Consider the following 23,904-nt stretch of genomic DNA (forward strand, 5'->3'; position numbering starts at 1 on the left):
TCAAAAGAAAAAAAAATAGTGTTTTATTAACTACCACACTGTTATAATACACTTTAAACGTACAATAAGGTAGCCTTTAAATTTGAGGTGGTCTTAAGAATAACAAATGAACAGAATTCCAAATTTCTGAAATAGGTGAACTGCTGCAGTTATAAGTATACATTTAGGAAAATTGTATAGCTCTTACAAGACCAGCAATGAAACTTTATTTTGTACATTTTTTTAATAATTGAAAATATAAACAATAATTAAAAAATTAAAAGAAAATACAGCATAATAAAAAACATGTTTCTCAATTAAATGTACTGATACATATAAATTTTAAGGGAAGAAGCAAAAAAGGAAAATGGTTGATATTTAAGTGCAGAATGACTACCTAGACAAAAAAAAAAAAAAAAATTAAAAAAATATCATAAAACCACTAGTTTTCTATGACTAATATCCGTATGGTTGGAGTATTGTCACTATGGAAGTGATTTTGTTATGTTTGCATATGTTATACTTTACTGGTAATTTACATGATGGCTTTTAAGGCCCTGGCAGACATATGGTTTTTGGAAACAAGATTGGATAAAAAAGTCACTGCTAAGACGCAATACACCTTATTTTTTGGTCCTCCAATATGCAAGAAAAGGGGTATTTCACTATAACATTTTCTTACCACCCAAATGCCTCAACCTATACATTTTAAACTTTCTTAAACATTGGTTATATTGACCAACTTCATTACTGAAAGAATATTAACAAGACATTATTTTGGCAAATTAAATTTTAAACATGGCTTTTCAACAGGATTTAAAAGGTGACTATCCCTAGAGTTCCATGTTAAAATGTAGTTTTCAAAATCTTACAAGAGTAATGCTTAAAATATTGTACATAGTTAACCTAATTAAAATAATTAGCTTCAAAATGACAAATTGATAAGCTAAGTAAAGCCTACACTATGTAACATTTGCTTGGAAACTTGATTTGTCAGTTATGCATAATAAAAATTCCAGTCATCAAGAAAATTACAAAAAAATTTTTTTATCATAACATGATTTCTTTCACCCACCAACTTTTTTTATCTTACAATAGATAAATACCAACATGTTCTCATTTTTACACTAAACCACACAGGATTGATGCATTTGGTTAGACTACCATTCTCATTGTTAAATTCAATTTTCTCTTTATATAACTTGGTAAAATTTCATTTCTTCTAGATTCCAAAAGTACCTACAAAACCCATGCAATTTTACCATTTTTAATATACTATGGAATATCATACAAAGTAAGGCATTTCAGTGTCATGTATAACCAAGTTACTGTCAATCCAAAAATTTTTGCACATCAATAAAAAGATATCTAAGAACTTAGGAACAATATTCTTCTCACTACTGTATAAAAATAACCACAATGAATAAGTATTTGTGTAATATTTACTCCATTGTCTCATTTCCAGAAACTGTGACAAGCTGCAAAGGTATTTCAGTGTTGGTAAGGATATCTTGATTGCTGGTGGTGGAAGTATTAACAGTTCCTATCCCTGAAACAGAACCTTGTTGAATATTTGCAAGGATAAGTGTTGTTCCTCCTGCAGTAATCAAAGTATCATCTCGTGTAGCTTCCACAGATGCCAGCACTGTACTGCTAGAGTGAATACCTTTTTTATTCTGATGTGTTTTAATATGTTTGGCAAGGTGATCACTTCTCATAAAGCGTTTTGAACATTCTGGACAAACAAATTTCTTCTCACCTGTTAGAAATAAAATTAAGTTACTTAGGTTTCAAAATTCAACATTAATAGTCTGATAATTCCCTCAGAAAGAAAATAAGCCAACACTGACAGCTAAGGACAGGGAACAGAGTTAACTTAAAACTATTAAATTTCATGAGCTGCCTCTGCAAATTTCTCATAAAATATTTCTCCTCAAAATAAATGTCACCTTCACTTTTTCATGAAAAGCAATCTTCAAAGTTATTACAGACTGTCCTTCAGATAAAATCTTAACACCTCAACTATGCTAACAGTTTGTTTTGAAACATGTTACAAGATAACAGCTAAAAAGTGGTTATCTGTAACATACAAGAGGTCCTAAAATAAAAGTATTTTGTTCACTTTTGTATAATTGTATAACAATGAGAAAGAAAAGAAATTGACTCTGAACAAGGGCCACTGTATGTGTCAAGTTTGTACATTTTCCCCATGTCTGCATGGGTTTTCTCCAAGTACTCAATGGTGTGTCTGCATTGCCCCAGCCTGAGTGAGTGGCAGTGTGGATGTGAGTGCACCCTGTCTTGGAAGGGTGTTTTTTCCAGGATGGGTTGCCTCCTTCTGCCCAGAGCCACTAAGGCTCCAGCCACCCTGCAACCCTTAACCTAGGACAAGCAGGTTGGAAAATCCTGTTTTTATTCACTTTCTTAAAAAAAAATAAAAATAAAATAAAGGAAAAACACACATATATCTATCACGTATTTCAACGTTTAATATTAGAAGTGTTTGGGGTCTTTATCTAAAGTATAGTGATGTTTTTATGACCAAAGATATGCCATAGGAACTTAACTCTTGTTTTTACCAATTAGCCTATGGTAAATTGTTTTGTTCTATATCATTTCACTTAAAGTCTCAGTTTCCAAGAACCTACCAAGAACATTTAAGTGAAGACTCACTGTATTTCTTTAAAGAAAAGTATACATTTTAAAGCTGTATTTAAGGTACTGTTAACATGTCATACTCATGATATTAAACCTCCAACTATTAAACCTGAATTCAAGTAATACAGAGTACTGCTAGATTAAAGCAAAGATACAAGCTTGAGGTCCATTGAGATTAACTCCAAGAGATGGTTAGCTGACTTGATTTCAGCTGGAATAATTAAGAGCAAGCCTAATATATCATAATGTTAAAGTTAATAAGACCCTGATACCTAAATTTATCTCCCAACATGAATAAAATATTTTTAATATAAAAGACAGACTTAATTCTATTATGTTGAAGACCTACTATGTAAAATGATTAGAAGATAAGGCAAAGGCCAACCTAAAAGGAATCTAGAGAAAAACCCATCAATAAATCTAGTATTTTCTTAATTTATTTCTTCAACATTCCTTACCTATCTCCTGTTCCAGCACCTCTATTCTAGGTAGGTCCTCATCAGACCCCATGTCTAAATTATATTGCAACAACACACTTGTCTTTCCCTCTCTAATCCAACAAATCAATGCCAGACAAATCTTCTTTAAATACCAAATTTTATTACAGTACAAAACCTCAGCACTGTAATAAATGGTATAATAATGCAAAACTAACATGCACATAGCTAGGATTATGGCGCAACCATACTTAACAGAAATGTGTTAAATAAAATCTCATCTTCACTCAACGTCAAATGGTCCCTCACCTCTTTTAATCACATACTATTCTTCTGAGAGGTTTTTCCCAAACTTTCTCTTTGAACATTAGTCCTGAGAGATGTTCCATGGCAAATGGCACAATGATCAAAGACAGTTGGGAAATGTTACACACACTATACACCACCCCCTCGAGATGCATGGTATTCATTAACATTCAATTAAAGATCCTAAGAGGGGCTGCCTTGAAGGTACATGTAAATAACCCTCTTTAACCCAGGGTTTCCCAACATTTGATCGTAGACCTTTCCCCCCTTTTTACATTGCTTTTTATATCCTGCTGATCAAATTCCAGTGAGGAAAAGTCTGTTATAGGGCCATCTTAAGGTCTACTATCCCAGTCAACTGTCCAACAATGAATGCTTTACTATCCTAAGCAATGATGATCTCTGCCTCTGAGTATACTTTATCTACTTTCTTATTTTGTTTGTTGCAGTTACAAACAGCTCATATGTCTACCTACCTGATGCGTGAAACAGAAACTTAATCAAGAAGAGCATCTAATACATGTACTACAATATACTTCACAGATTATGAAATATTTAAAGCAATGCAAGAGATGTGAAAGCAGAGTCAGAGGCAGCTTGTTTGCTTACTCTAAAGAGTACATGGATTTCAGAATCCATAATGTCCTCCATGTCACCATGCTTCTTTCTTCTAAGCTCTCTAGGGACTGTACATACATTATATATTTTTCAATTCTTCAGTATTGAGCACAGGCTGTTGAATAGCTTGATCATTACATGGTAGCAGGAGAAAACTACCTCTAAGTTATAATACACTAGGATTCAGATTGGGCCATTCCTAAGTCCATTTCATATTAACAACTACACACTATATAAAAACAATTAAATGAAAGAATTTTGACATCAACAATGCCTTGGTTAGTTCTCAATGAAATGTTTTTTCCTCACTTCACAGATACTAAAACAAGAGAAAAGGTGAATGCCTAAATTCATCAGAGAAAAAGGAATTACTCTTTACTAAAGTGTTGAGGAGGAGGATGAAAGAATAAAACAAATAATAGAAGTAGACAACTAATTTAAAATGTTGACATAAACAATAACAACATAAAAGTGGCATAAAGCTGTCAAAAGAAAATAACAAAAAACCCTAAAAAAAAAAAAAAAAGATTAACCAAAGGCTGCATAAAATAAAATGTTATTTTATATAGTAAGTCATACTGGCTTATTTGGAATTCCTGTTTTTAAATTGACATTACTGAAGGTAAAAATCTGATGTTATTATTTACATTTTTAAAATTCAGCTCAGTGAGGTATGCTAAGAAAAAAAATTTAAAGGTAGTATGTAGCCCTATAATTTATTTTTGTCTGTTAAAAGTAAATATTAGTAACCTGTATGTGTTCTTCTGTGCCTCTGTAATTCATCACTTCGAGTAAATCTTTTACCACAGAACATCCAGTTACAAACAAAAGGGCGCTCCCCAGAATGCCAACGCAGATGAGCTCTCAGATGTGAGGTCTTCCCATAGACTTTACCACATCCTGGTATATGACAAATGTGTTGCTTCTTTTTCCCAAGATTGGTACCTCTAAAAAACACACACAGAATAATATATACTTATATGAAAATATTCAAATGGACATCACCACTTATATCATATATCCCCATGTTACATTTCAAAAAGAAGACATTATCACCATGAGGGCAATCAGCAACCAAGACCAATTATTTAAATTTAAATAAAAACTAATATATCTCCAACATGTAAGTTTTACATATTAATTTTACTCCAAAATTAATGCAACTGTTGTCCAAATGTAAATATGCTCAAGTATTATATAATTTAGACATTTCATATATAAAAAAATGTATAATAAAGCTATTTATTACTCTGTCAGAACCATTCACAAATTCTATGCATAGGCCCAATGCCAATTTAGTTGTAAGGGAAACTAAGCAGTATACTCAAAGCCATGCTGTCAGCTAATTTAAAAAGGAAATAAACCAAGCATGAATGCGTAACTAATTATCAGGTACAATTAAAAGGTAGACAGGCACCTTATGCAGACTTTAACATGATTTAAGCATATTTATTCATATATTTGTATGGACACACCCTGAATATACACTGGAGAAAAATTTTTTTTTAAATCTGGACAAAGCTCTGTCTTATCTCCCTTAGTCCTATATGAGAAATAAATATAAATAAAAATTATCATTACAGTTAAAATTCCCTTCATATTAACCATGTAAAGATACTGAAAATTATACATCAGAGATATAATAAAATAGTTTATCTACATCACAAAATTTAACATTTGTTGTATTTTAATATTGATATCAAGAACACAATTTAGGAGATATATGCTTAATGGGTGAACAGAAGTATTTTAGCCTAAGAAGAAAAATTTTTTATTCCATAACTGATATTCAACTAATCTTAAATACTACTGAAAATGTATTACTCAAGCTTTAAAAAAATTAATCTTGTTACTGAATAAAAAACATGACATTTTAAAATCACAATTGTCATAATCATATTACATAAAATTTGCATTGGTTCTCTGAGATTAACAAAGGTACATTTTAGAACCCCCCAACTTCCCGTCCTCCCCCAATCTCAGTCAAAGCTGCAGCCTGTAAAACTTCCATAAGCCTGAAAATCCACCTGTATATAAAACACCTATCATTTTTCAAATTTTACTGGAAAAATGCGTATTTCCCCACATTTATATTTTAATGTACTCACACTCAGTAGCATGTGAAATTGCCATAGGACAAACAGTGCTAAACGGTGCAGTGCTGGCTGTTAGATGCCATAGGTGTTCTGAACAGGGAGACATCAATGTGGGCTCCAGTAGTTAGAGAAGGCTTCGTGGAGGAGGTGGGTAGGATTTAGATAGAAAGGAGGGAAGGCATTCCAGGCAGAGGAATAGCATAAGTAAAGACAAGGAGGAGTCATGCTGTTGTCTCAAGGGCAAGGATGTCATAATCTAACACAATTCTAGTTTCTGCTCCAGTCCACCCCCAATTTCTACAACTCTCTTAAAAGAGCTGAGTTGAGTGCAACAGGTTTTTCTGGCTCATCTGTAATGCCAAAGTCTTAACCAAAGCCAATATGGTTTCCATTTAATTTAGCTTTTTAAATTTATTTTTTCTTAAATAGCCCTAAGAAAAAGAGCAAAGCTTGTGGCTACTGGTGTAAACCAATTTTATATAATGTGTTCACCATAGCAATTTCACAGAGAACCCAATTCAGTTCACTGCTGTACTCACTATTTCTTGCCCCCTCTAAGCCTACAACTCAGGTAAATCATTGTGCTTTTATAAACTCAAAAGTACTATTTTACTAACTTAGCAAAATTTAGCTTGAGAACACTGAGGAAGCACAAGATTGTAACATATTACAGCAACAAATCTGGGTTCTCAAAGAACCAAGAAGCCAGGGAAAGATAAAGATATTCCTTATTATTAAAGATATAAAGGTATTCCTCATTATAAGGAAATAAAAACATTCACTGTTTGGAAATGGAACAGGCATCTAAGAAAGAAAATAAAAATGGAGATGGGTGCACACAAATACAGAATTTAAGGGAAAAGCTCAAAAACCAGCCCAAGCTTCTCTCCAAAAAGGAAATTTTATTCCAGATAAGATCTAAATATCCTAGATATGGATTTATGGCATGTGACGTAAAGGAAGGAAAAGAACTGAAGTAAATTTCTCAACAAACTTCAGGTAACAAAAGATTTAGCCATAAGTTTTCTTGATTTTCATAATCATTCTCCTAATACCTTTATATAACCCGAAAAGACCATTTTAAGTTTATATTATTCTTGAGCGCCTAAACATGTTCCAAATAAATAAATAGATAAAGGTAGAGAGGTTAATAAAAGCTAAAAAATTCAAGTCTTTCTTTTGCTTGGAATAGGAGAAGGGGGACACAAACTGAAATGCTGCCCCCCCCTCAAACAATTTTGCAAAACAACTCAATTTTTAAAATATGGATTGATGTTTAATCTACACAAAACTTACATAATAATAATGTCTTTAGAATGTATTTCACTTTATTAAAATTATTTGTCTTTTCCACTAGAGTAAAAAATTCCTGAAGGGTGGTTTTGTTTAACAAATATTGGTTGAATAGCCAAACAAATACTATTTTTTATACTTAATCATACTTTACACCTTGCTCAAAAGGGTACACAAAAGAAATTTAGTTCTCTAAATTAGTGCCACCTAATACTCTTTTCTTTTCCCAAAAAATATGATTGAGAAAAAGGCTAATGTTCTAAATGTTTTTTAAGTACCACCTACTCACCTTTGCAAAACATTATGACATATTTTGGACTTGCTTGTATGTCTTATGCTTTTATTAATTAGTTGCAGCAATTGTCAATGATACAATTGTGCCCACTATACTTTTGCTGAATTTCATTCAAATGAGCTCTAAAAATGTCAATTATGATTGCTTCGAGTAAGTTAAAGTGAACTCACAAAAGTTCTAGGAAACAATATAAGCACTTTCATAATCCTCAGGATTGAAAAGATTTTAAAAATCGTAATAAGAAGTCATTCTCATAGACTGACCAACTAAAAATTTTGTGCTTAAAAATATCTGCATATGACAGAATTAAACATACAAATTAATAGATTCACAAGACACAGAAAAACAATTCAATGTTTTAAAATGGTAAAATAAGCATACCAAAAAATGTTTAATCTCAAAAAGAAATAAAAATATACTAAATAAAACAATACTGAGGTATTACTTTTCATCTTTCAGACTTTAAAAGATTTGAATAGAATTATAAAATCCATTACTGGCAAACATGTGGAAAAGCAGATGCTCTCAGACACCACTGGTGGAAGTATAAACTGATACAGCCTTTCTAGCACACAATTCCCTTTGATCCAAAATTCCACTTCTACCAACTTACACTGATGAAATAATCAGACAAATGTGCAAAGATGGAGATGTGAGGCTTAGAATGACAATAAACTCCAAAAAAAGATGTTAAATTCTTATGCACCCATACAATTGACTACTTACTATACAACCATTAAAAAAATTGATGTAAAGACTTGGAAATGTGGTCACAAAAATTTACAAAATAAGAACAGATACATAAAGCAGTAAGAATAAAATGATTGTGCTTTAAAACATATATAAAGTCTGGAAGGATATATATAAAAAACATAATGGTTATCCTAAAGTAAGGTAGGGTTTTGATATTCTTTTAATACTCTTCTATACTTCTGAATTTTTATGAGCATGCATTAGTTTAATAAACATATATTTTAAAGATTTTCATTTTAAAGAGTAAGACAAGTCAGGTCTTGATGTTAATTAGATTTGACTTTCATGAACAATTTTCTTGAAAATTCCTCTTAAAAAATTAGTCAATTTCAAAAGTTATTGCCTAACTAGAATGCCATTTACTTATTTAAATTTACCAAACTATTTCGAATAAATAAAATTTCAAACAACTGAATAATTACCAGTAAATACAAATAAACTAAGCATCATCGGTAGAAGAAAATACACTTAGGAGGCAGAACAATACAGTGGTAAAGTTCTCGAGTAAGACACTGGGACCAGATACCTGTTGTATGTGCTCATACAAGTCAGTCACCTCTCTATGCCTCACTTATAAGACTATCTAGAACACAGTAAGCTCTCAATGTTAGAAGTTACTATCAATATTATTGTTAATTGGCTAACCAATGTGCAAATCAACTAATAAGACAACTCAAAGGCAGATAAAGTCTCTATTATATCAAACTCATTAACTGTATCAATAGTATTTTGGGGGGTGTATAAACAGTGCATTTCTGAGAGAGGTACGTTAAGGCCTTTCACTGTGACAGGAGATGTCTTTACGGTTCTCAGTTTTTCCTTTGTATATTTCAAAGATGTGGGTAAAAGATACCATGACTGCTAAATATCTTTGGTGAAAACTTCATATTATTAATATACCCCTATCTATCCATTTAATGATTTACACCTTAATCCTACCTAGCTTAATATTAATATTGCTATCCAAGTTCTTTTTAACATTTGCCTAATAAATCATTTTCCATCCTTTCAGCTTCAACATTCCTATACCAATTTATCTGAGGTGTTCCTTATAATCAAAATAAAGCTAGATTTTATATTTATTAAATATTATCTGAGTTTCCATACCTTAATTAAGCTTAATCCTTCCACCTTTAATTACTGATGTGTTTTGAGTTGATTCCTGTCACGTTTTTCTGTCTTAATGTTTATTTTTTAAAATACTGAATTGAAATATTACAGTTCTACTTCTTAAAAAATTTCATCAACACTTATTATTTCTATTGAAAATGGAAATGCTTACAGTTATCAACCATTTCTGAACCTCTTATGTTAATACAACTGCTATGCTCAAGTTAAGAATCAATTTTTTATCTGTATTTACGCAAATGCCATGGCCGATTTGCAAATAGGCTGATTTCTGACACAGGCTTGTTAAATAGCATCTGTTACACTAGTTTTGTTTTGTTTTTAAATAGCCAACCAAGTAATTTTAGTTTCAAAGAATGTTTAGATCTGAAAGGTTTGATTTCATATATTTTGTTCTCTTAATTTTTTCTGCCACACTCATACATACATACACACACAATGATTATGTAATGAATAATATCCTGTAATTAAGTGATATGGCATGCAATATTTCAAAAATTAGGGTGTGATATTAGCAGTCTAAAAAAGAAAAAAAAGAATATGTTTCATGTGTGCATACCTCCCACCACCTTCTTTACAGTTTGGACAGGTGCAAGCTACCCTCCGAAGTCTTTTTCCTTCTTGATGTTGTTGGTCCCCTTCTTCATCTACCACCTGTACTCTTAAGTGTGTTAGATCATTGGTATTCAATGTAGAATCACCACTGAGCTGCCACTCTTCAGGATCAGGTTCTTCTTCCTTGATCCTAATATCTAAAGAAGAAAAGAAATACAGATGAGAAGCAGCCCACTGGCCCCCCCACCCCCCAAAATAGCATGAATTCTGAGCCACACTAAGGTAAAGTGAATACTATGTAAAAGTAAAAAAGCATCTGTTTATGGAGATTAATCATTGCTCCTTATTGTGGCTTATTCTTTCAAAACAATCTTTTATTCCAAAGATTAAGCCAAAAAAGGAATGAAGTCAGCATGAGCTTGCTGTTTTAAGATTAAGAAACAGCAAACTCGGTCATAAACAATTTGAAACTTCAATTATAATTGTTCAATTAGGCAATAAATCCAATGGCCAATTCAAATTGTCACATTCTAATATCTTAACCCTCTCTTTCACAAGCTGCATCAATTATGCCTAGTCTATAGATACTATGTGAATGCAAAAAGAAGGTGGCATTCACTTGAAACTGGTCCTCACATACTTAAGCTTTAAAAGTGAATCATTTACTAAAATATCTAGAATGGCAAGATCACTGTGAAAGGAGGCATAAAAGTATGGGAGTGCTCACTTCGGCAGCACATATACTAAAATTGGAACGATATGGAGAAGATTAGCATGGCGCCTGTGCAAGAATGACACGCAAATTAGTGAAGCGTTCCATATTTTTAACCATTATGCTGTACACCTGAAAATAATATAATACTGAATGACAACTGTAATTGGACAATTAAAAATAAAACACTACGTATGACAAAAAATGTATGAGATGGTTTCTATTTTCAGTGAGTTTTATTATAAACCAGACTCAGAAACAAAATGAGTAATGGTAAGAAAGAGTGAATATGGCAAGAAGTTATGTCATCTCAGCAGAGCTAAACATCTTTATTTATATCAATAATGATACAACATCATTTTCTACTAGAGACTAAGAGAGTTATTTATTATCTTAGAAAACTGATTCTTTTTTAAAGAAACAACATATAATTTATAACAAACACTGAATATAACCACTTAGTATAACAAATTCTTGCAAATTTTAATTTTGATTTATAAAAATTAAAGAATTTTAATAAAAATTTATTTTAGATATGCTAGTCACTAATAATTTGGCAAAACAGCTGAAAAATACCAAATGTACCCCAAACTCCTAAATTTTTATCAATGAAAACTAAAATGTGTAACCAACAATCAAAAATGACTCAAATAGTTTAAAACTAGTTTATCAGAATAACCACAACTAAGAACATGGGGAAATATGGAAAGAGAAGGGACTCGGGCCTGGGCAACAAAGCAGACAGACTCTAGTGTGGATTACTGACATAGGAAACAATGGAGAAGGTCCAGGTGGAGATGTAGAAGGACAGTTAATGAGCTCAAGGTTGAAGGTCATGGAGTCTAAACTGTTTATGACACAAAAAAAGAAGCTGGACCTACAGGCCTGGAACTCACAGAGGTGACTGCTCTCAAAAATGTAGAGGTTACTAAGTATACAAGCATACCCATTGATGGAGTTCATCCAAGTAGGTTAAATCACTCAAGGACTGTGAGTAGCATGAGAAGATAAAGTGGCTTATGAGGAATACAAACACTGAAGAACAGGTAGAAGACGGGGAACCTGAAAAGGAAAGCAGCAGCCAGGAAAATGTGCTACACTAAACAAAGGGAAAAAAACGTGTTTCAGAAAAGACAGGAAATGGTCAATATCAAATACGGCATATAAATCAAGAAAGAAATGAACTTAAAGTGGACAAGAAGCAAGAAAGTCTTCAGTAACTAGTTAAGTTTTTCAAGAAGTCTGGCTGGAGAGACAAACATAGCAGTAGAAACCAGAGGGGACAGAAGCAGCAGGTTAAGAGGGAGGGATTTGTTTAGTTTTGCTTTTAAAGATAGAAAACACTTAGACATATATAAATGCTTATGAGAAAGACCCAGTACACACAGAGAAGTTGGAAACACTGGAGTGAAGTCCCTAAGAAGTCAGGAGAGAATGATGAGCCAGAGGTTCAAGCTGGTGGAGCACAATCACCTCTTCCTCTATTACACAAAGGAAGAAAGGATACAGGCACATTCATTCATCCAATAAATAGTTAGCTACTATGTACCACAAACTCTGCTAGACCTCGGATGCAGAGAATGTGGTGGCTGGAAATTAAAGGAGAAATTGGTTTCTACTTCCTCATTGAAATAATGCTTTAAGAATTATATACAAGCACCCACGATCAAGCACACACCACATGTAAATGCTGCAAAAAGTGTGGCTGCCCTGTGTCTTCCGCGGCTGCCAGACCACTGGGAGGACGCACTGGGTGGCCCCTAGCAGTAGAGCCAGGCTGCCAAGTGAAGCTCCGGCATGCCGCACACGTGACTCACTATGGGCTAGAGGCTCCTGTATAAAAAGGTGCTACCTCTTCCCCTCACCTTGGCCTCCCTCCCTAGCCATGAACATGCATTTCGGGACTCAATATTGGTGTGTTAGGGTTCTCCCAAGAACTAGAACCAATAGCACATGTATTTATAGAGAGATGCTGTGGGGACTGGCAAGTCTGAAATCTATGAGGGAAGCCAACAAATCCAGCAAGTTAATATTGCAGTCAGAAGACAATCTGAGGCAGAATTCCATTCTCCTCATGGAACCTCAGTCTTTTCGACTAATTCAATGAGATCCACCCATGTTACTGAGGGTGATGTTTTACTCAGTCAAGTGTTTTAAATGTTAATCACATATAAAAATGCCTTTACAGCAACATCCAGACTGATGCTTTACCAAACAGCTGGGCACTACAGCCTAGACAAGCTAACACAGAAAATTAACCATTGCAAATGATAACTTGTTAGTTCTCTTCAAATTCATCATAGGTTCATTGTAAGCCCAATTAAATTCCAAGAAGGCTTAACAAAAAAATAAATAAATAAAACTGACAGGCTGATTCCAAAATTCACCTGAAACTACAAAGTAACTAGAATAGTCAAAACTTTGAATAGGAAGATCAAAGTTAAAGGATTTACGCTACCTGATTTCAAGACTTACTGGGAAGCTATGGTGATCAAGACAGTGTATTACTGGTGAAAGGACAGATATATAGATCAACAGAACAAAATGTTATGTAGAGATCAAATCACACATATTGGTCAATTGATTTTCCAAAAAATGTACAAACGGAATTCAGTAGGATAGTCTTTCTTTTCAGCAAATGGTGCTGGAATTCTGGTCAAAATGGAGGCGTAGGTACACATGCTTCACCTCCCTGGGCAACCATAAGAAGGATCACAACTAACCTCAAAACAAAAAACACCGAACTGCCAGGAAATCAAACCATATGGAAGTCGAACCACCAAGGATTTAAAGAAGTCATATTCATCCAGACAGGTAAGAAGGGTGGAAACAGGGAGCCAGAGCAAAGAGGTGAGGCAGTGGTGAATGGGATCAATCCCACATTTACATGTGGTGGATAAAAACTGGGAGGGACACCTTGGGAGTGAGCAATCCCAGCCCCAGGCCAAACAGTGCAGCCCAGGGTTCCAGCACCAAGGAAATAAAGTTTCATAACTTCTGGCTATAAAAATCAGTGGGGATTGGTGGCAGAAGAAACTGCTGGTCACTCAGGAGAGTCCATTTAAAGGGTCCGCATAGTGCTAGAACATATACAAACCCATCCACTGAGAACCATCACCAGGACAACAGCTAGAAGAATATCAGTCACATACAGGAAGGGGGTGAAGTGACTAGAAATAGGATGAGTGCCAGCCAAGCCTCCAGCAGCCAGGCAGCAGAACTGTCCCCTCTCCAAACCCTCTCATCTCACCACACACAGCCACAAAGTGGTGAAGTAGGCTGCCCCGCTCTGGCGAATACCTAAGGCTCCACCCCATACAACTGAACAGGTGCACTAAGGCAGGGAGTCAAAGTAGCTCTACCTAACACACAGAGACAAACACAGGGAGGCTGCCAAATTGAGGAAACAAAGAAATATGACCCAAATAAAAGAACAAAACAAAACCCCAGGAAAAGAACTAAATAAAACAGAGACTGTCAACCTATAAGATGCAGAGTTCACAACACTGGTGATAAAGATGCCCAGAGATCTCACTGAGTATGACAAAAGCAGAAGAGAAGAAAAGAAAGCTACACCAAGTGAAATGAAGAAAAATCCACAGGGAACAGTGAAGGAAAGGAAGCTGGGTTTCAAATCAACAATTTGGGACTTAAGGCAGAAATAAACAATCAACCAACACAGAATGAAGAGACAAGGATTCAAAAAAATAAGGAGAAAATAAGAAGACTCTGGGACATCTCGAAAAGTGCCAATATCCAAATCACAGGGGTGCCAGAAGAGGAAAAGCAAGAAATTGAAAACTTACTTGAAAAAATAATGAAAGTAAACTTCTCTAATTTGGCAAAGGAAATAGACATACAAGTCCAGGGAGCACAGAGTACCAAACAAGTTGGACCCAAAGAGGACCACACCAAGACACATCATAATTAAAATGCCAACGGTGAAAGATAAAGAGAGAATCTTAAAAGCAGCAAGAGAAAAGAAGAGTTACGGAGTTTCCATAAGACTATCAGCTGATTTCTCCAAAGACATTTTGCAGGTAACAAGGGACTGGCAAGAAGTACTCAAAGTGATGAAAAGCAAGGACTTACAACCAAGATTACTCTATCCAGCAAAGCTATCATATAGAATGGAAGGGTGGATAAAGTGCTTCCCAGACAAGGTAAAGCTAAAGGGGTTCATCATCACCAAGCCCTTATTATACGTAAAGGGACTTATTTAAGAAAAAGAAGATCAAAACTATGAACATTAAACTGACAACAAACTTACAACTATCACAGCTAAATCTAAAACACAAAAACTAAGACAACAACCAGAACAGGAACAAAATCATAGACATGGAGATCATTTGGAGGGTCATCAGCTGGGAGGGGGAAGGGGGAGAATGAGGGAAAAGGTACAGGGATTAAGAAGCATAATTAGTAGGAACAAAATGGACAAGGGGGAGTTAAGACTAGTATAGGAATGGGTAAAGCCAAAGAATTTACATGTACGACCCATGGACATGAACTAAGTGTGTGTGGGGGGGGCACTGCTGGAGGGAAGGAGGGTATTGGGTGGAGGGGAGCAAAGGGTAAAAAACTGGGACAACTCTAACAGCATAATCAATAAAATATACTTTAAAAGAAAGAAAAGTAGTTGTTAGGGGCTAAGTAGAGAAAAAGGGGGGATGGGTATAGAGTTTGTTTTGCAAGATGCAAAGTTTTAGAGATCTGTTGCACAACAGTGTGACTACACTTAACACTACTGAACTGCACACTTAAAAATGGTTAAGATGGCAAATTTAATGTGTTGTGTTTTGCTATAATAAAAATAAATCTGGGAAACTCTCCATTGTTGCTTCCCGCTCCCACAGATGACTTATTTTAGGAACCTCACATATAAAATCTTCAACGTCACAGGTAAGAAGTTCAAAATAACTATGAAGAATACACATCAAGATATTATTGCAGACATTATTCTTTCTGAAAGCTCCTCCCTTCCCCCCTAAGTTTTAGAAACTAGTTTTCCCCTCTCCTTCAGAATAAAAAGACTTCCTTAAAGCTACTATAATTTTTTTTTAAAAGAAATAAATGTTTTCCTCTACCACTCACCCAGACTAAAATGCCAAAAAGAATGATAGTACCCAATAATCCCTGGCTGCTAGCTAAGAAACAACAAAAAAAACTATTTGTTACCAACAGCTATCATAAATGTCACTGTTCAAATCCTCACAGTACCAAACATTCATCCTTAGATTTAATTTTTAGAGACAACTAAAGACAATCTGAAGTCACATAATGTTAAGTATTTAAACTGGGAAATACTGCTTTCTCTTGATTCAAAACAAACTGTGATCATAATATAAGTTGGATCCTGCAATCGTTTACCTCCCCATCACCAAATCTTCTAAGCATTCTATCACAGGAATAAACAAACACCCTAGTCCAAGCACTTGAGGACAAAATACACTGTTGTTTCTTATAGTCTTATTTAGTCTAGCAAGACCAAAGGGGAGAAGTACACAAAAACAGCAATAAGTTATATGTAGTTTTTAACCTCACCTCTCAAAATCCCATTATCAGTTTTCATGCCCTCATGCCTTCTATCCTGTCTGTGTAAGTGTTTAACAGACAGGATTGTTAAAATTGAATATAAATAGTAGATAAATTAGGCCTAAAGAAAGAATCCAAGGCTTCTAAGAAATCCAAACCTCAAAAAGTGAAGATGGCCACTGTGTTTCCAGCACAGAGATTTTCGAATTGTTTCCTTAAGGACACTGAAAAGTGCCAGCAGAAACAATAAATATATGGGGTCATAGGTCCACAACAAAAATCAGAGCAGCCCCATAAGATCAGTTTCATACACTGGGGTTCTACTTAAGACTTCATTAAGAAATGGGTTCTACTCTAGCACTGGACTAAAATAAAACTGATGTCGCTGACACTGTTGCTATGGCTAGAAAAAATAACGATTTGGGGTTTTTCCCCTACTCCCTATTTTAAAATAAATAATCCCTTTAAACAAGATTCCCTTTCCTCATGCTGTGTTAAAAATGCCTATTACTTTTTCTAAGGATTATTCACAACACTTTCTGCTAATTCTCAACTAACCGAATTTGAGTTGCTAACACCAGAAACAGGAAACAATGCTTTACAAGATCCAGTAAACCACACCTATGTATAGGTTTGAACAGTTATTTTTGGTTATAATATTACAAGTTTCATTGTGTTCTAATTTTTCCTGTGTCCTCTACCTACATAATCATTTTGCTATATTGTTTATATAAAAGGGCACTTAATTAGTCATTTTATGGGCTGGCTATTATATTAAGGAATATAAACCAAAAAGTTGTATCTTGGTAGTTTTAGAATTTGTACATTCTTTTGCCCTCAAAATTCAATGTATTCAATTCAAACATTTACTGAGCACCTACAGTGACTAAAACAATAGCCTATAACATGTCAATCAGGACTAGTGAGGCTGTGCTACAGTAAACAACCTCAAAATCTCAATGGCTTGACACAAAGCTTTTTCTAATTTTGTATGTCCAATTTGGATTGGCAAGAAAGATCTGTTCATCAATCCCTCAGGAACATAGGTTCCACTTGGCACATGCTTCAAAGACTGACTTGCCAAGAACAGTAAAAGGAAATGTGGTAAATCACATCCTGCTCTTAAACCTCCATTCACATTCTGTTGGCCATCTAAGTCACATGGCATTTCTGACTTCAAAAATGACTGGAAGAACAATGCTATCACATGCTTAGAAGAGCAGACTATTTATGAAGTCTCATGACTCCCAAATTGCTCTGCTGGTGAAATACTGAGTTTACTCTTTTTCCTAGAATATACCTGTCCCCTCCCAGCAGAAGATAACCAGAAAATCCCATCTAGTTACAGCATCAAACTCAAAGGCAAGGAATCTGTCTTACCAGGTCTAGATGTGGCCTCTCTTCAGAGAGCTATTTACTGAGTTGGCCAAAAGTTCATTTGTTTTTTCCCATACAATGGCTCTAGTAGTGCTTAGTTGTCTTGAACCTCATTTGAAACAATTTTGTTAAATTGTATTGTGACAGCTGTCATATCAAGCATGCATTTTTTAAAAAACATCAAAATAGGTGAATTTTTGTGCAGCCATTTTAATATTGAAGATGGAAGAAAATATGGAACATTTTTGGTGCATTTTGCTTTATTATCTCAAGAAAGGTAAAAACACAACTGAGACACAACATAAGATTTGTGCAGTGTATGGAAGTGCTGTGACTGATCGAATGTGTTAAAAGTGGTTTGCCAAGTTTTTTGGTGCTATTTGACATTGTGGCCAAATGATTCTTTGCTGTGGGGCTGTCTTAGGCATTGTAAGATGTTTAGCAGCACTCCTGGCCTCTACCCACTAGAAGCCAATAAGTGGGAGAGATCACTGACATACTCAAAACATCTAAATCAACAAAGTTATTGGTGAAAATGAAAAATGTGTCTTCTATTTTATGGAAAAACTAAATGGGACTTTTAGGCAAATCCAATACTAGAACAACAAGTTACATACTACTCCTTACACACACAATACACAATGGTGAACACAGTAAGTATAACCATCAAAAACACTCTGGCCAAGATGGAGGCATAGACAGACACACTGCGTCTCTCTCCACAACTAAGAAGGAATACAACTACCTCAAAACTGGAAACCACCAGAAGTTCCAGAAAATCAAACTGCATGGAAGTCCAGCAAACAAAGATATAAAGAAGAAATACTCATCCAGACAGGTAGGAGGGGCGGAGCCAGGGCAGAGAGGATGTGGTGTGGTGGTGGCAACAGCAGTGGTAGGCCAGCAGAAAGCGAAGTCACACGTTTTAGAAAGTCGGGAGGCACACCTGGGGAGCGTCCCCAGCTCCTCACTCGACCTTGCAGCTCACGGTCCCAGCACCAGGGAAAATCAAGTCTCATTGCTTCTGACTGTGCAGACCAGTGGGGGTTGGGGTGGAGGCAGAAACTGCTGGTCTCTCAGCAGAGTCTGCTTGTTTAAAGGGCCCCCACAGTCCTAGAACATCAGCAGACCCATCCACTCTGGGAACAACAGCCAGGGCAACAGCTTGAGGGGCGCCAGTTCCATACAGAAGTGGGAGAAGTGCCTGGAAAAGGGGCGAGTAATGGGCAAGGGGCATTGTTCCCTTTCGGACCCCTCCCCCGACATAGAGCGCCACAACGTGGTGAAACAGCTCGCCCTGCACTAATGAATGCCTAAGGCTCTGCCCCTTACAACGTAACAGGAGTGACAGCTCTACCTGGGATGCAGAGGCAAACAAACACAGGAGCCTGTCAGAATGAGGAGACAGAGAAGTGTGGCCCAAAAGGGGGGACGGATCAAGATTCCAGTGGGAGAACTAAGCAACAAGGAGTTAGTCAACCTCACAAATGAGGAGAAAGACAACCTAACAGACGCAGAATTCAAAATACTGGTGATAAAGATGCTCACAGGTTTGACAGATATGAATGAGTACAGCAAGCGCATAAGAGAAGAAGTGAAGGTTATGTTAAGTGAAACGAAGGAAAATCCACACAAAACCAATGGTGAAGGGAAAGAAACCAGGGTTCAAGTCAATGATTTGGAACATAAGGAAGAAAAAAACAGTCAACCAGTGCAGAATGAGGAAGAAAGAATTTTTTAAAATGAGGGAAACTTTCCAAATTTTGTGAAGGAGATGGACATACAGGTCCAAGAAGCACAGAGGGTCCCGGATGAGCTGGACCCAGAGGGGACCACACCAGGATGCATCATGATTGAGATGCCAAAGGTGAAAGATAAAGAGTCCTGGGGGCAGCAAGAGAGAGGCGGAGAGTTGCCTACAGAGGGGTGCCTATAGGACTATCAGCTGATTTCTCAGAGGACACTTTGCAGGCAGGAAAGGACTGGCAAGCAGTAGTCAATGTGATGAAAGGCAACCTGAACCAGGATTACTCTATCCAGCAAGGCTATCATTTGGAATGGAAGGGCAGATGAAGTGCTTCTCAGACAAGGTAAAGCTAAAGAAGTTCATCAACACCAAGCAATTATTATATGAAATGTCAAAGGAACTTACTTAAGAAAAAGAAGATCAAAACTATGACCACTAAAATGACAACAAACTCACAACTATCAACAACTGAATCTAAAAAATAAGAACAAAATCCAACTAAGCAAACCAGAATAGGAACAGAATTATAGGTATGGGGATCATTTGGAGGGTTATCAGCTGGGAGGGGGAGAAATGGGGATATTGTGCAGGGATTAAGAAGCATAATCAGTTGGTACAAATAGACAGGGGGAAGTTAAGAATATAGGAAAGGGTGAAGCCAAAGAACTTATATACACGACCCATGGACATGAACTAATGGGGGTGGGATTGCTGGAGGGAAGGGGGGTACTGGGCAGAGGGGAGCAAAGGGGAAAATAACTGCAACTACTGTAACAACATAATGAATAAAATATACTTAAAAAAACAGAACAAAACACTCCCTTTCAAAAGAGGAGAAACAGGAGACACCACTGGGTCAGGGGTTCATAGAATTCATAAACCCAGCTGAACAGATAATGTAAGAGCTCTCTGCTCTGAGGGGTGGGCAGTGCTCTGCTTACTTGGAGGAGTTTCTCAGTCTGGTGTTCTCTGTGCCTCTTGGCTCTATACTGTGGGGAAGTAAAGACCAAAAACATTAAATCTCTGAATCTCTAAAAAACTTAGGTTTCTTGTCTGTTTGATTCTAGCCAGTTCCAAGTGCCACTATCTAGAACCACAGCTTTTTTCCTAGATATCTCTCATATTTACTACACATTTACGCTCTCTTGCGTGTTTTATTGATGCTAACAGGCTAGTTAGTCCCCATTCTCAAAACTCTTTTTACAACTTTCTTGTTCAGATTATCTACTCTCATGAGTTCAATTATGTTATCACCTCCACTCTACAGAACTTTAGTCCTTTGTCTTGAGATTAGTCTGCTATCTCTACTACCAACAGTCATTTCAACCTAGCTCCAAAAATTCAATCCACTAAAAGTACCTCTTTTCCACCTCCCAATCAGTTTCCCTTCCCAACTCTGCCAATGATATGGCCTTTTTAAAACAAAGGACTCATCTTTTATTTCCAATAGCTAATCACCAGTTCCTAAAGATTCATCGTTTGAAATGTCTAGCATTCTTTCTTACTTCCTTTATCACTATTTAACTGAAATAGCCTCCTATCTTCTTTAGTGCTAGTTTCTTCCAATTCCCAATCTATTCCTGGAACACACCTTCCAAACACTGATTTATTCATGTAATTCGTCTACTCAAAAACCTTTAAGAGCTCCTTAAGTTAAAAATATTAAAACCTAAACTAGTAGTATGCAGTACTCTCCACTCTCTTACAAAATACGTCCTATCAGCCACTAGTCCCCAAACAACATCCCAGCTCTCCACGCATCCTATTACAGCATTTCCCAAAGTGTTCCTCATAATTAAGCCAATAAAATAAATACCAATCTCTAGAGATGTACAATCTGAAAAAGAAAAATGATGCTGCTTCTTTTCCTTAAACAGCGGTTTCTCAGAGAATTTTTATAACTTATTTAATAATGCCTATTAGTATCTTAACCATTTTGGGGGGAAATACTAGGCTATTAAACTGTCTCCTAGATAGACTACCTCTAGTCTCGCTTATATTGCTTTTTGTCTTGTTAGTAACATCTTCCGCTTATCTCTCTATCTATCTATACACATCTAAATTCCTCCACTGAAGCTCTCCCTTCTCTGTAATCTTCCCTGATAACTGAAGCTGTCTTTGATTTTTCCACTTCTCTGAACTCTTACACAATTATCTGTATCATACAATTAGTAAAATTACATTGATTTACATTGTCAATTACACATTGGCTTATATTGTTGATTACTGATCTCTGTGTCTGCTTTAAATAACTCCAACAAATCTGTAAGTCTCTAGGAAATATGAACATGTATATACTTTTCTTACACACCACACAATATCAAAACAAAAGCACTATCTGATTTGACTAAATACAGTTCCACTCTAAGAAACTTGTTCAACTCCTCCCTTCTCAAGTTCTTGATCTTTCACTGTCCCTTTCTCTCAAGTAAAATGCCTAAATTTAAGCACCAAGGGCATTTATTAAAAAATGTTTTTGGCTTTCCCCTTAATGTGCAAGAAGAAAAATACTTCACTGTAGTCTAATGTGACTGGCTGTTCTCTGAAATTTATCAACTACCTTCTTCATATTATAGGCGATAAAGCAGGGAAATAGTCTAAACAGTCAAAATCCATCTTCAAAGCTTTCATAGAATCGTAAAATGCTCTTGACACTTGTAAAACAACTAAGTATTCACACCTAACCAAACTGTTACTATGAACAAGCTCACTAACCCAATCACAGGGGATTCTGACACCAAAATTCAAGTCCAATCTTACTAGTATATTACATTTTTCTAAAAATTACATTCTAAAATGTCTATCAATCAAAAAAAGGAGAGGATAAAATCTTTTTATTATAGAAAAGCCTCAAATATTGAGTTGGCGAAAAAGTCCATTTAGTTTTTTCTGTAAAATAAGACACATTTTTCATTTTCACCAATAACTACTGATCTGGATATTTTGAGTATGTCAGCTATCTCTTGCACAGTATTACAATGATTGTTCTCAAGTCTCTATTTGATTGCTATCAACCACAACTGGTCTACCCAACCATAAAGCATCATCCAGCCAGAAATCTCCAGCTCTAAACTTCACAAACCACTTTTGACATATTTGACAACTCATAGCACCTCCTCCATACACTGCACAAATCTTTTGTTGTGTTTCAACTGCATTTTTACCTTTTCTGAAATAATAATGCATAATATGCCAAAAAGTCACATTTTTTTCCATTTTCATTATTAAAATGGCCACACAAAAATTCACCAGTTTTGATTTTTTTAAATGCATGCTGATACATCAGCTGTCACAATATAATCTAACAAAATTGTTCTGAATGATGTTAAGGACAACTAAGTGCTACTAGGACCATCTTACAGAAAACAAACAAACTTTTTTGGCCAACCCAATACATACAAGAGTAGAATATAACAAACCCCACTGTATCCATCACCCAGCTTCAACAATCAACTCTTGACAATTGCCTCAGCTATATCCCACACTGCTTTTGTTATTTTGAAACAAATAGCAGACATAACTTTTCAACCACAGATATTTCTACATGTACTACTCAAAGAACCTACATTTTTAAAATCTCTCATCATGTTATTCTTAGAATACACAAAACTTACAGTGTTAAAAGACTTTAGAAGACCTGAATACCCTCATATGCAGGCAAAACTATTCTAAAATCCCTTTTATTTCTCTTGGTTTCTCCCCACCCACATATTTATGGGATGGTTTCTGAAACAATTCTAAATGCTAGGAATCTATAAAAAGCTACGAATTTAATTCAATTACACGACTGGTAGTGATATGAAATAAATAGGTACCATGCATCTCACACATCTGAACAATTAATTATTTCAGAAGCAAACAGGCAAAATTTACATTGTTCCACACAAGTCTGTTTATTCTGTATTACTGATACTTCATCATTCTTTTAAAAAATAAAAGCAGAAATATAAATAAGAAATAATTGAATACTAAAAGGAGACAAACATCTTAAGTAAAACACAAAACAAAGAATATATGTGATATTAAAGAAGTAGTAATTTAAAGGCAGACAGGAGTCAGGAAAAACTATGGTACAAGATAGTATCTGAGCTAAGTCTTCAAAGATGTTAACTGGAAGACTAAACTGCTACTCTCTGTTCCTAAAGTTCGATATTAGCATACCATTTATCACATTATGTAAATTAGAATCTCTACAAGTCTGTCTAACCCAATGGTTCTCAAAGGGAAGAGAGGATTTTGCCGTCCAGGGGACATTTGGCAATATCTGAAGCCATTTTTTATTGTCAAGACTGGAGGGTAGGGCCCTGGCTGGTGTGGTTCAGTGGACTGAGCACCAACCTGCAAGCTGAAAGGTTGCCGGTTTGAATCCCAGTCAGGGCACATGCCTGGGCTGTGGGCCAGGTCCCTAGCTGGGG

General features: G+C 35.6%; 1 protein-coding gene and 1 non-coding gene across 2 annotated transcripts in view; one reads left to right on the forward strand and one right to left on the reverse strand.

Moving 5' to 3' along the window:
• The window catches only part of SP3 (Sp3 transcription factor), a 60,776-nt gene continuing 36,872 nt past the window's right edge, over positions 1–23,904 (reverse strand). The window contains exons 5-7 of the mRNA XM_090280805.1: positions 10,123–10,315; positions 4,749–4,945; positions 1–1,738 (exon numbers count right to left, since the gene is read on the reverse strand). Of these exons, the coding sequence (XP_090136931.1) occupies positions 1,422–1,738; positions 4,749–4,945; positions 10,123–10,315 (707 nt within the window). The 3' untranslated portion in view covers positions 1–1,421. The remainder of the gene's footprint in view (positions 1,739–4,748; positions 4,946–10,122; positions 10,316–23,904) is intronic.
• LOC150022244 (U6 spliceosomal RNA) lies at positions 10,838–10,944 on the forward strand. The gene has a single exon (XR_016513405.1). It is a non-coding gene; the product is annotated as a U6 spliceosomal RNA (small nuclear RNA).

This window comes from Furipterus horrens, unplaced genomic scaffold, assembly GCF_987537825.1.
Source record: "Furipterus horrens unplaced genomic scaffold, mFurHor1.1.pri manual_scaffold_1, whole genome shotgun sequence".
Classification (NCBI taxonomy): domain Eukaryota; kingdom Metazoa; phylum Chordata; class Mammalia; order Chiroptera; family Furipteridae; genus Furipterus; species Furipterus horrens.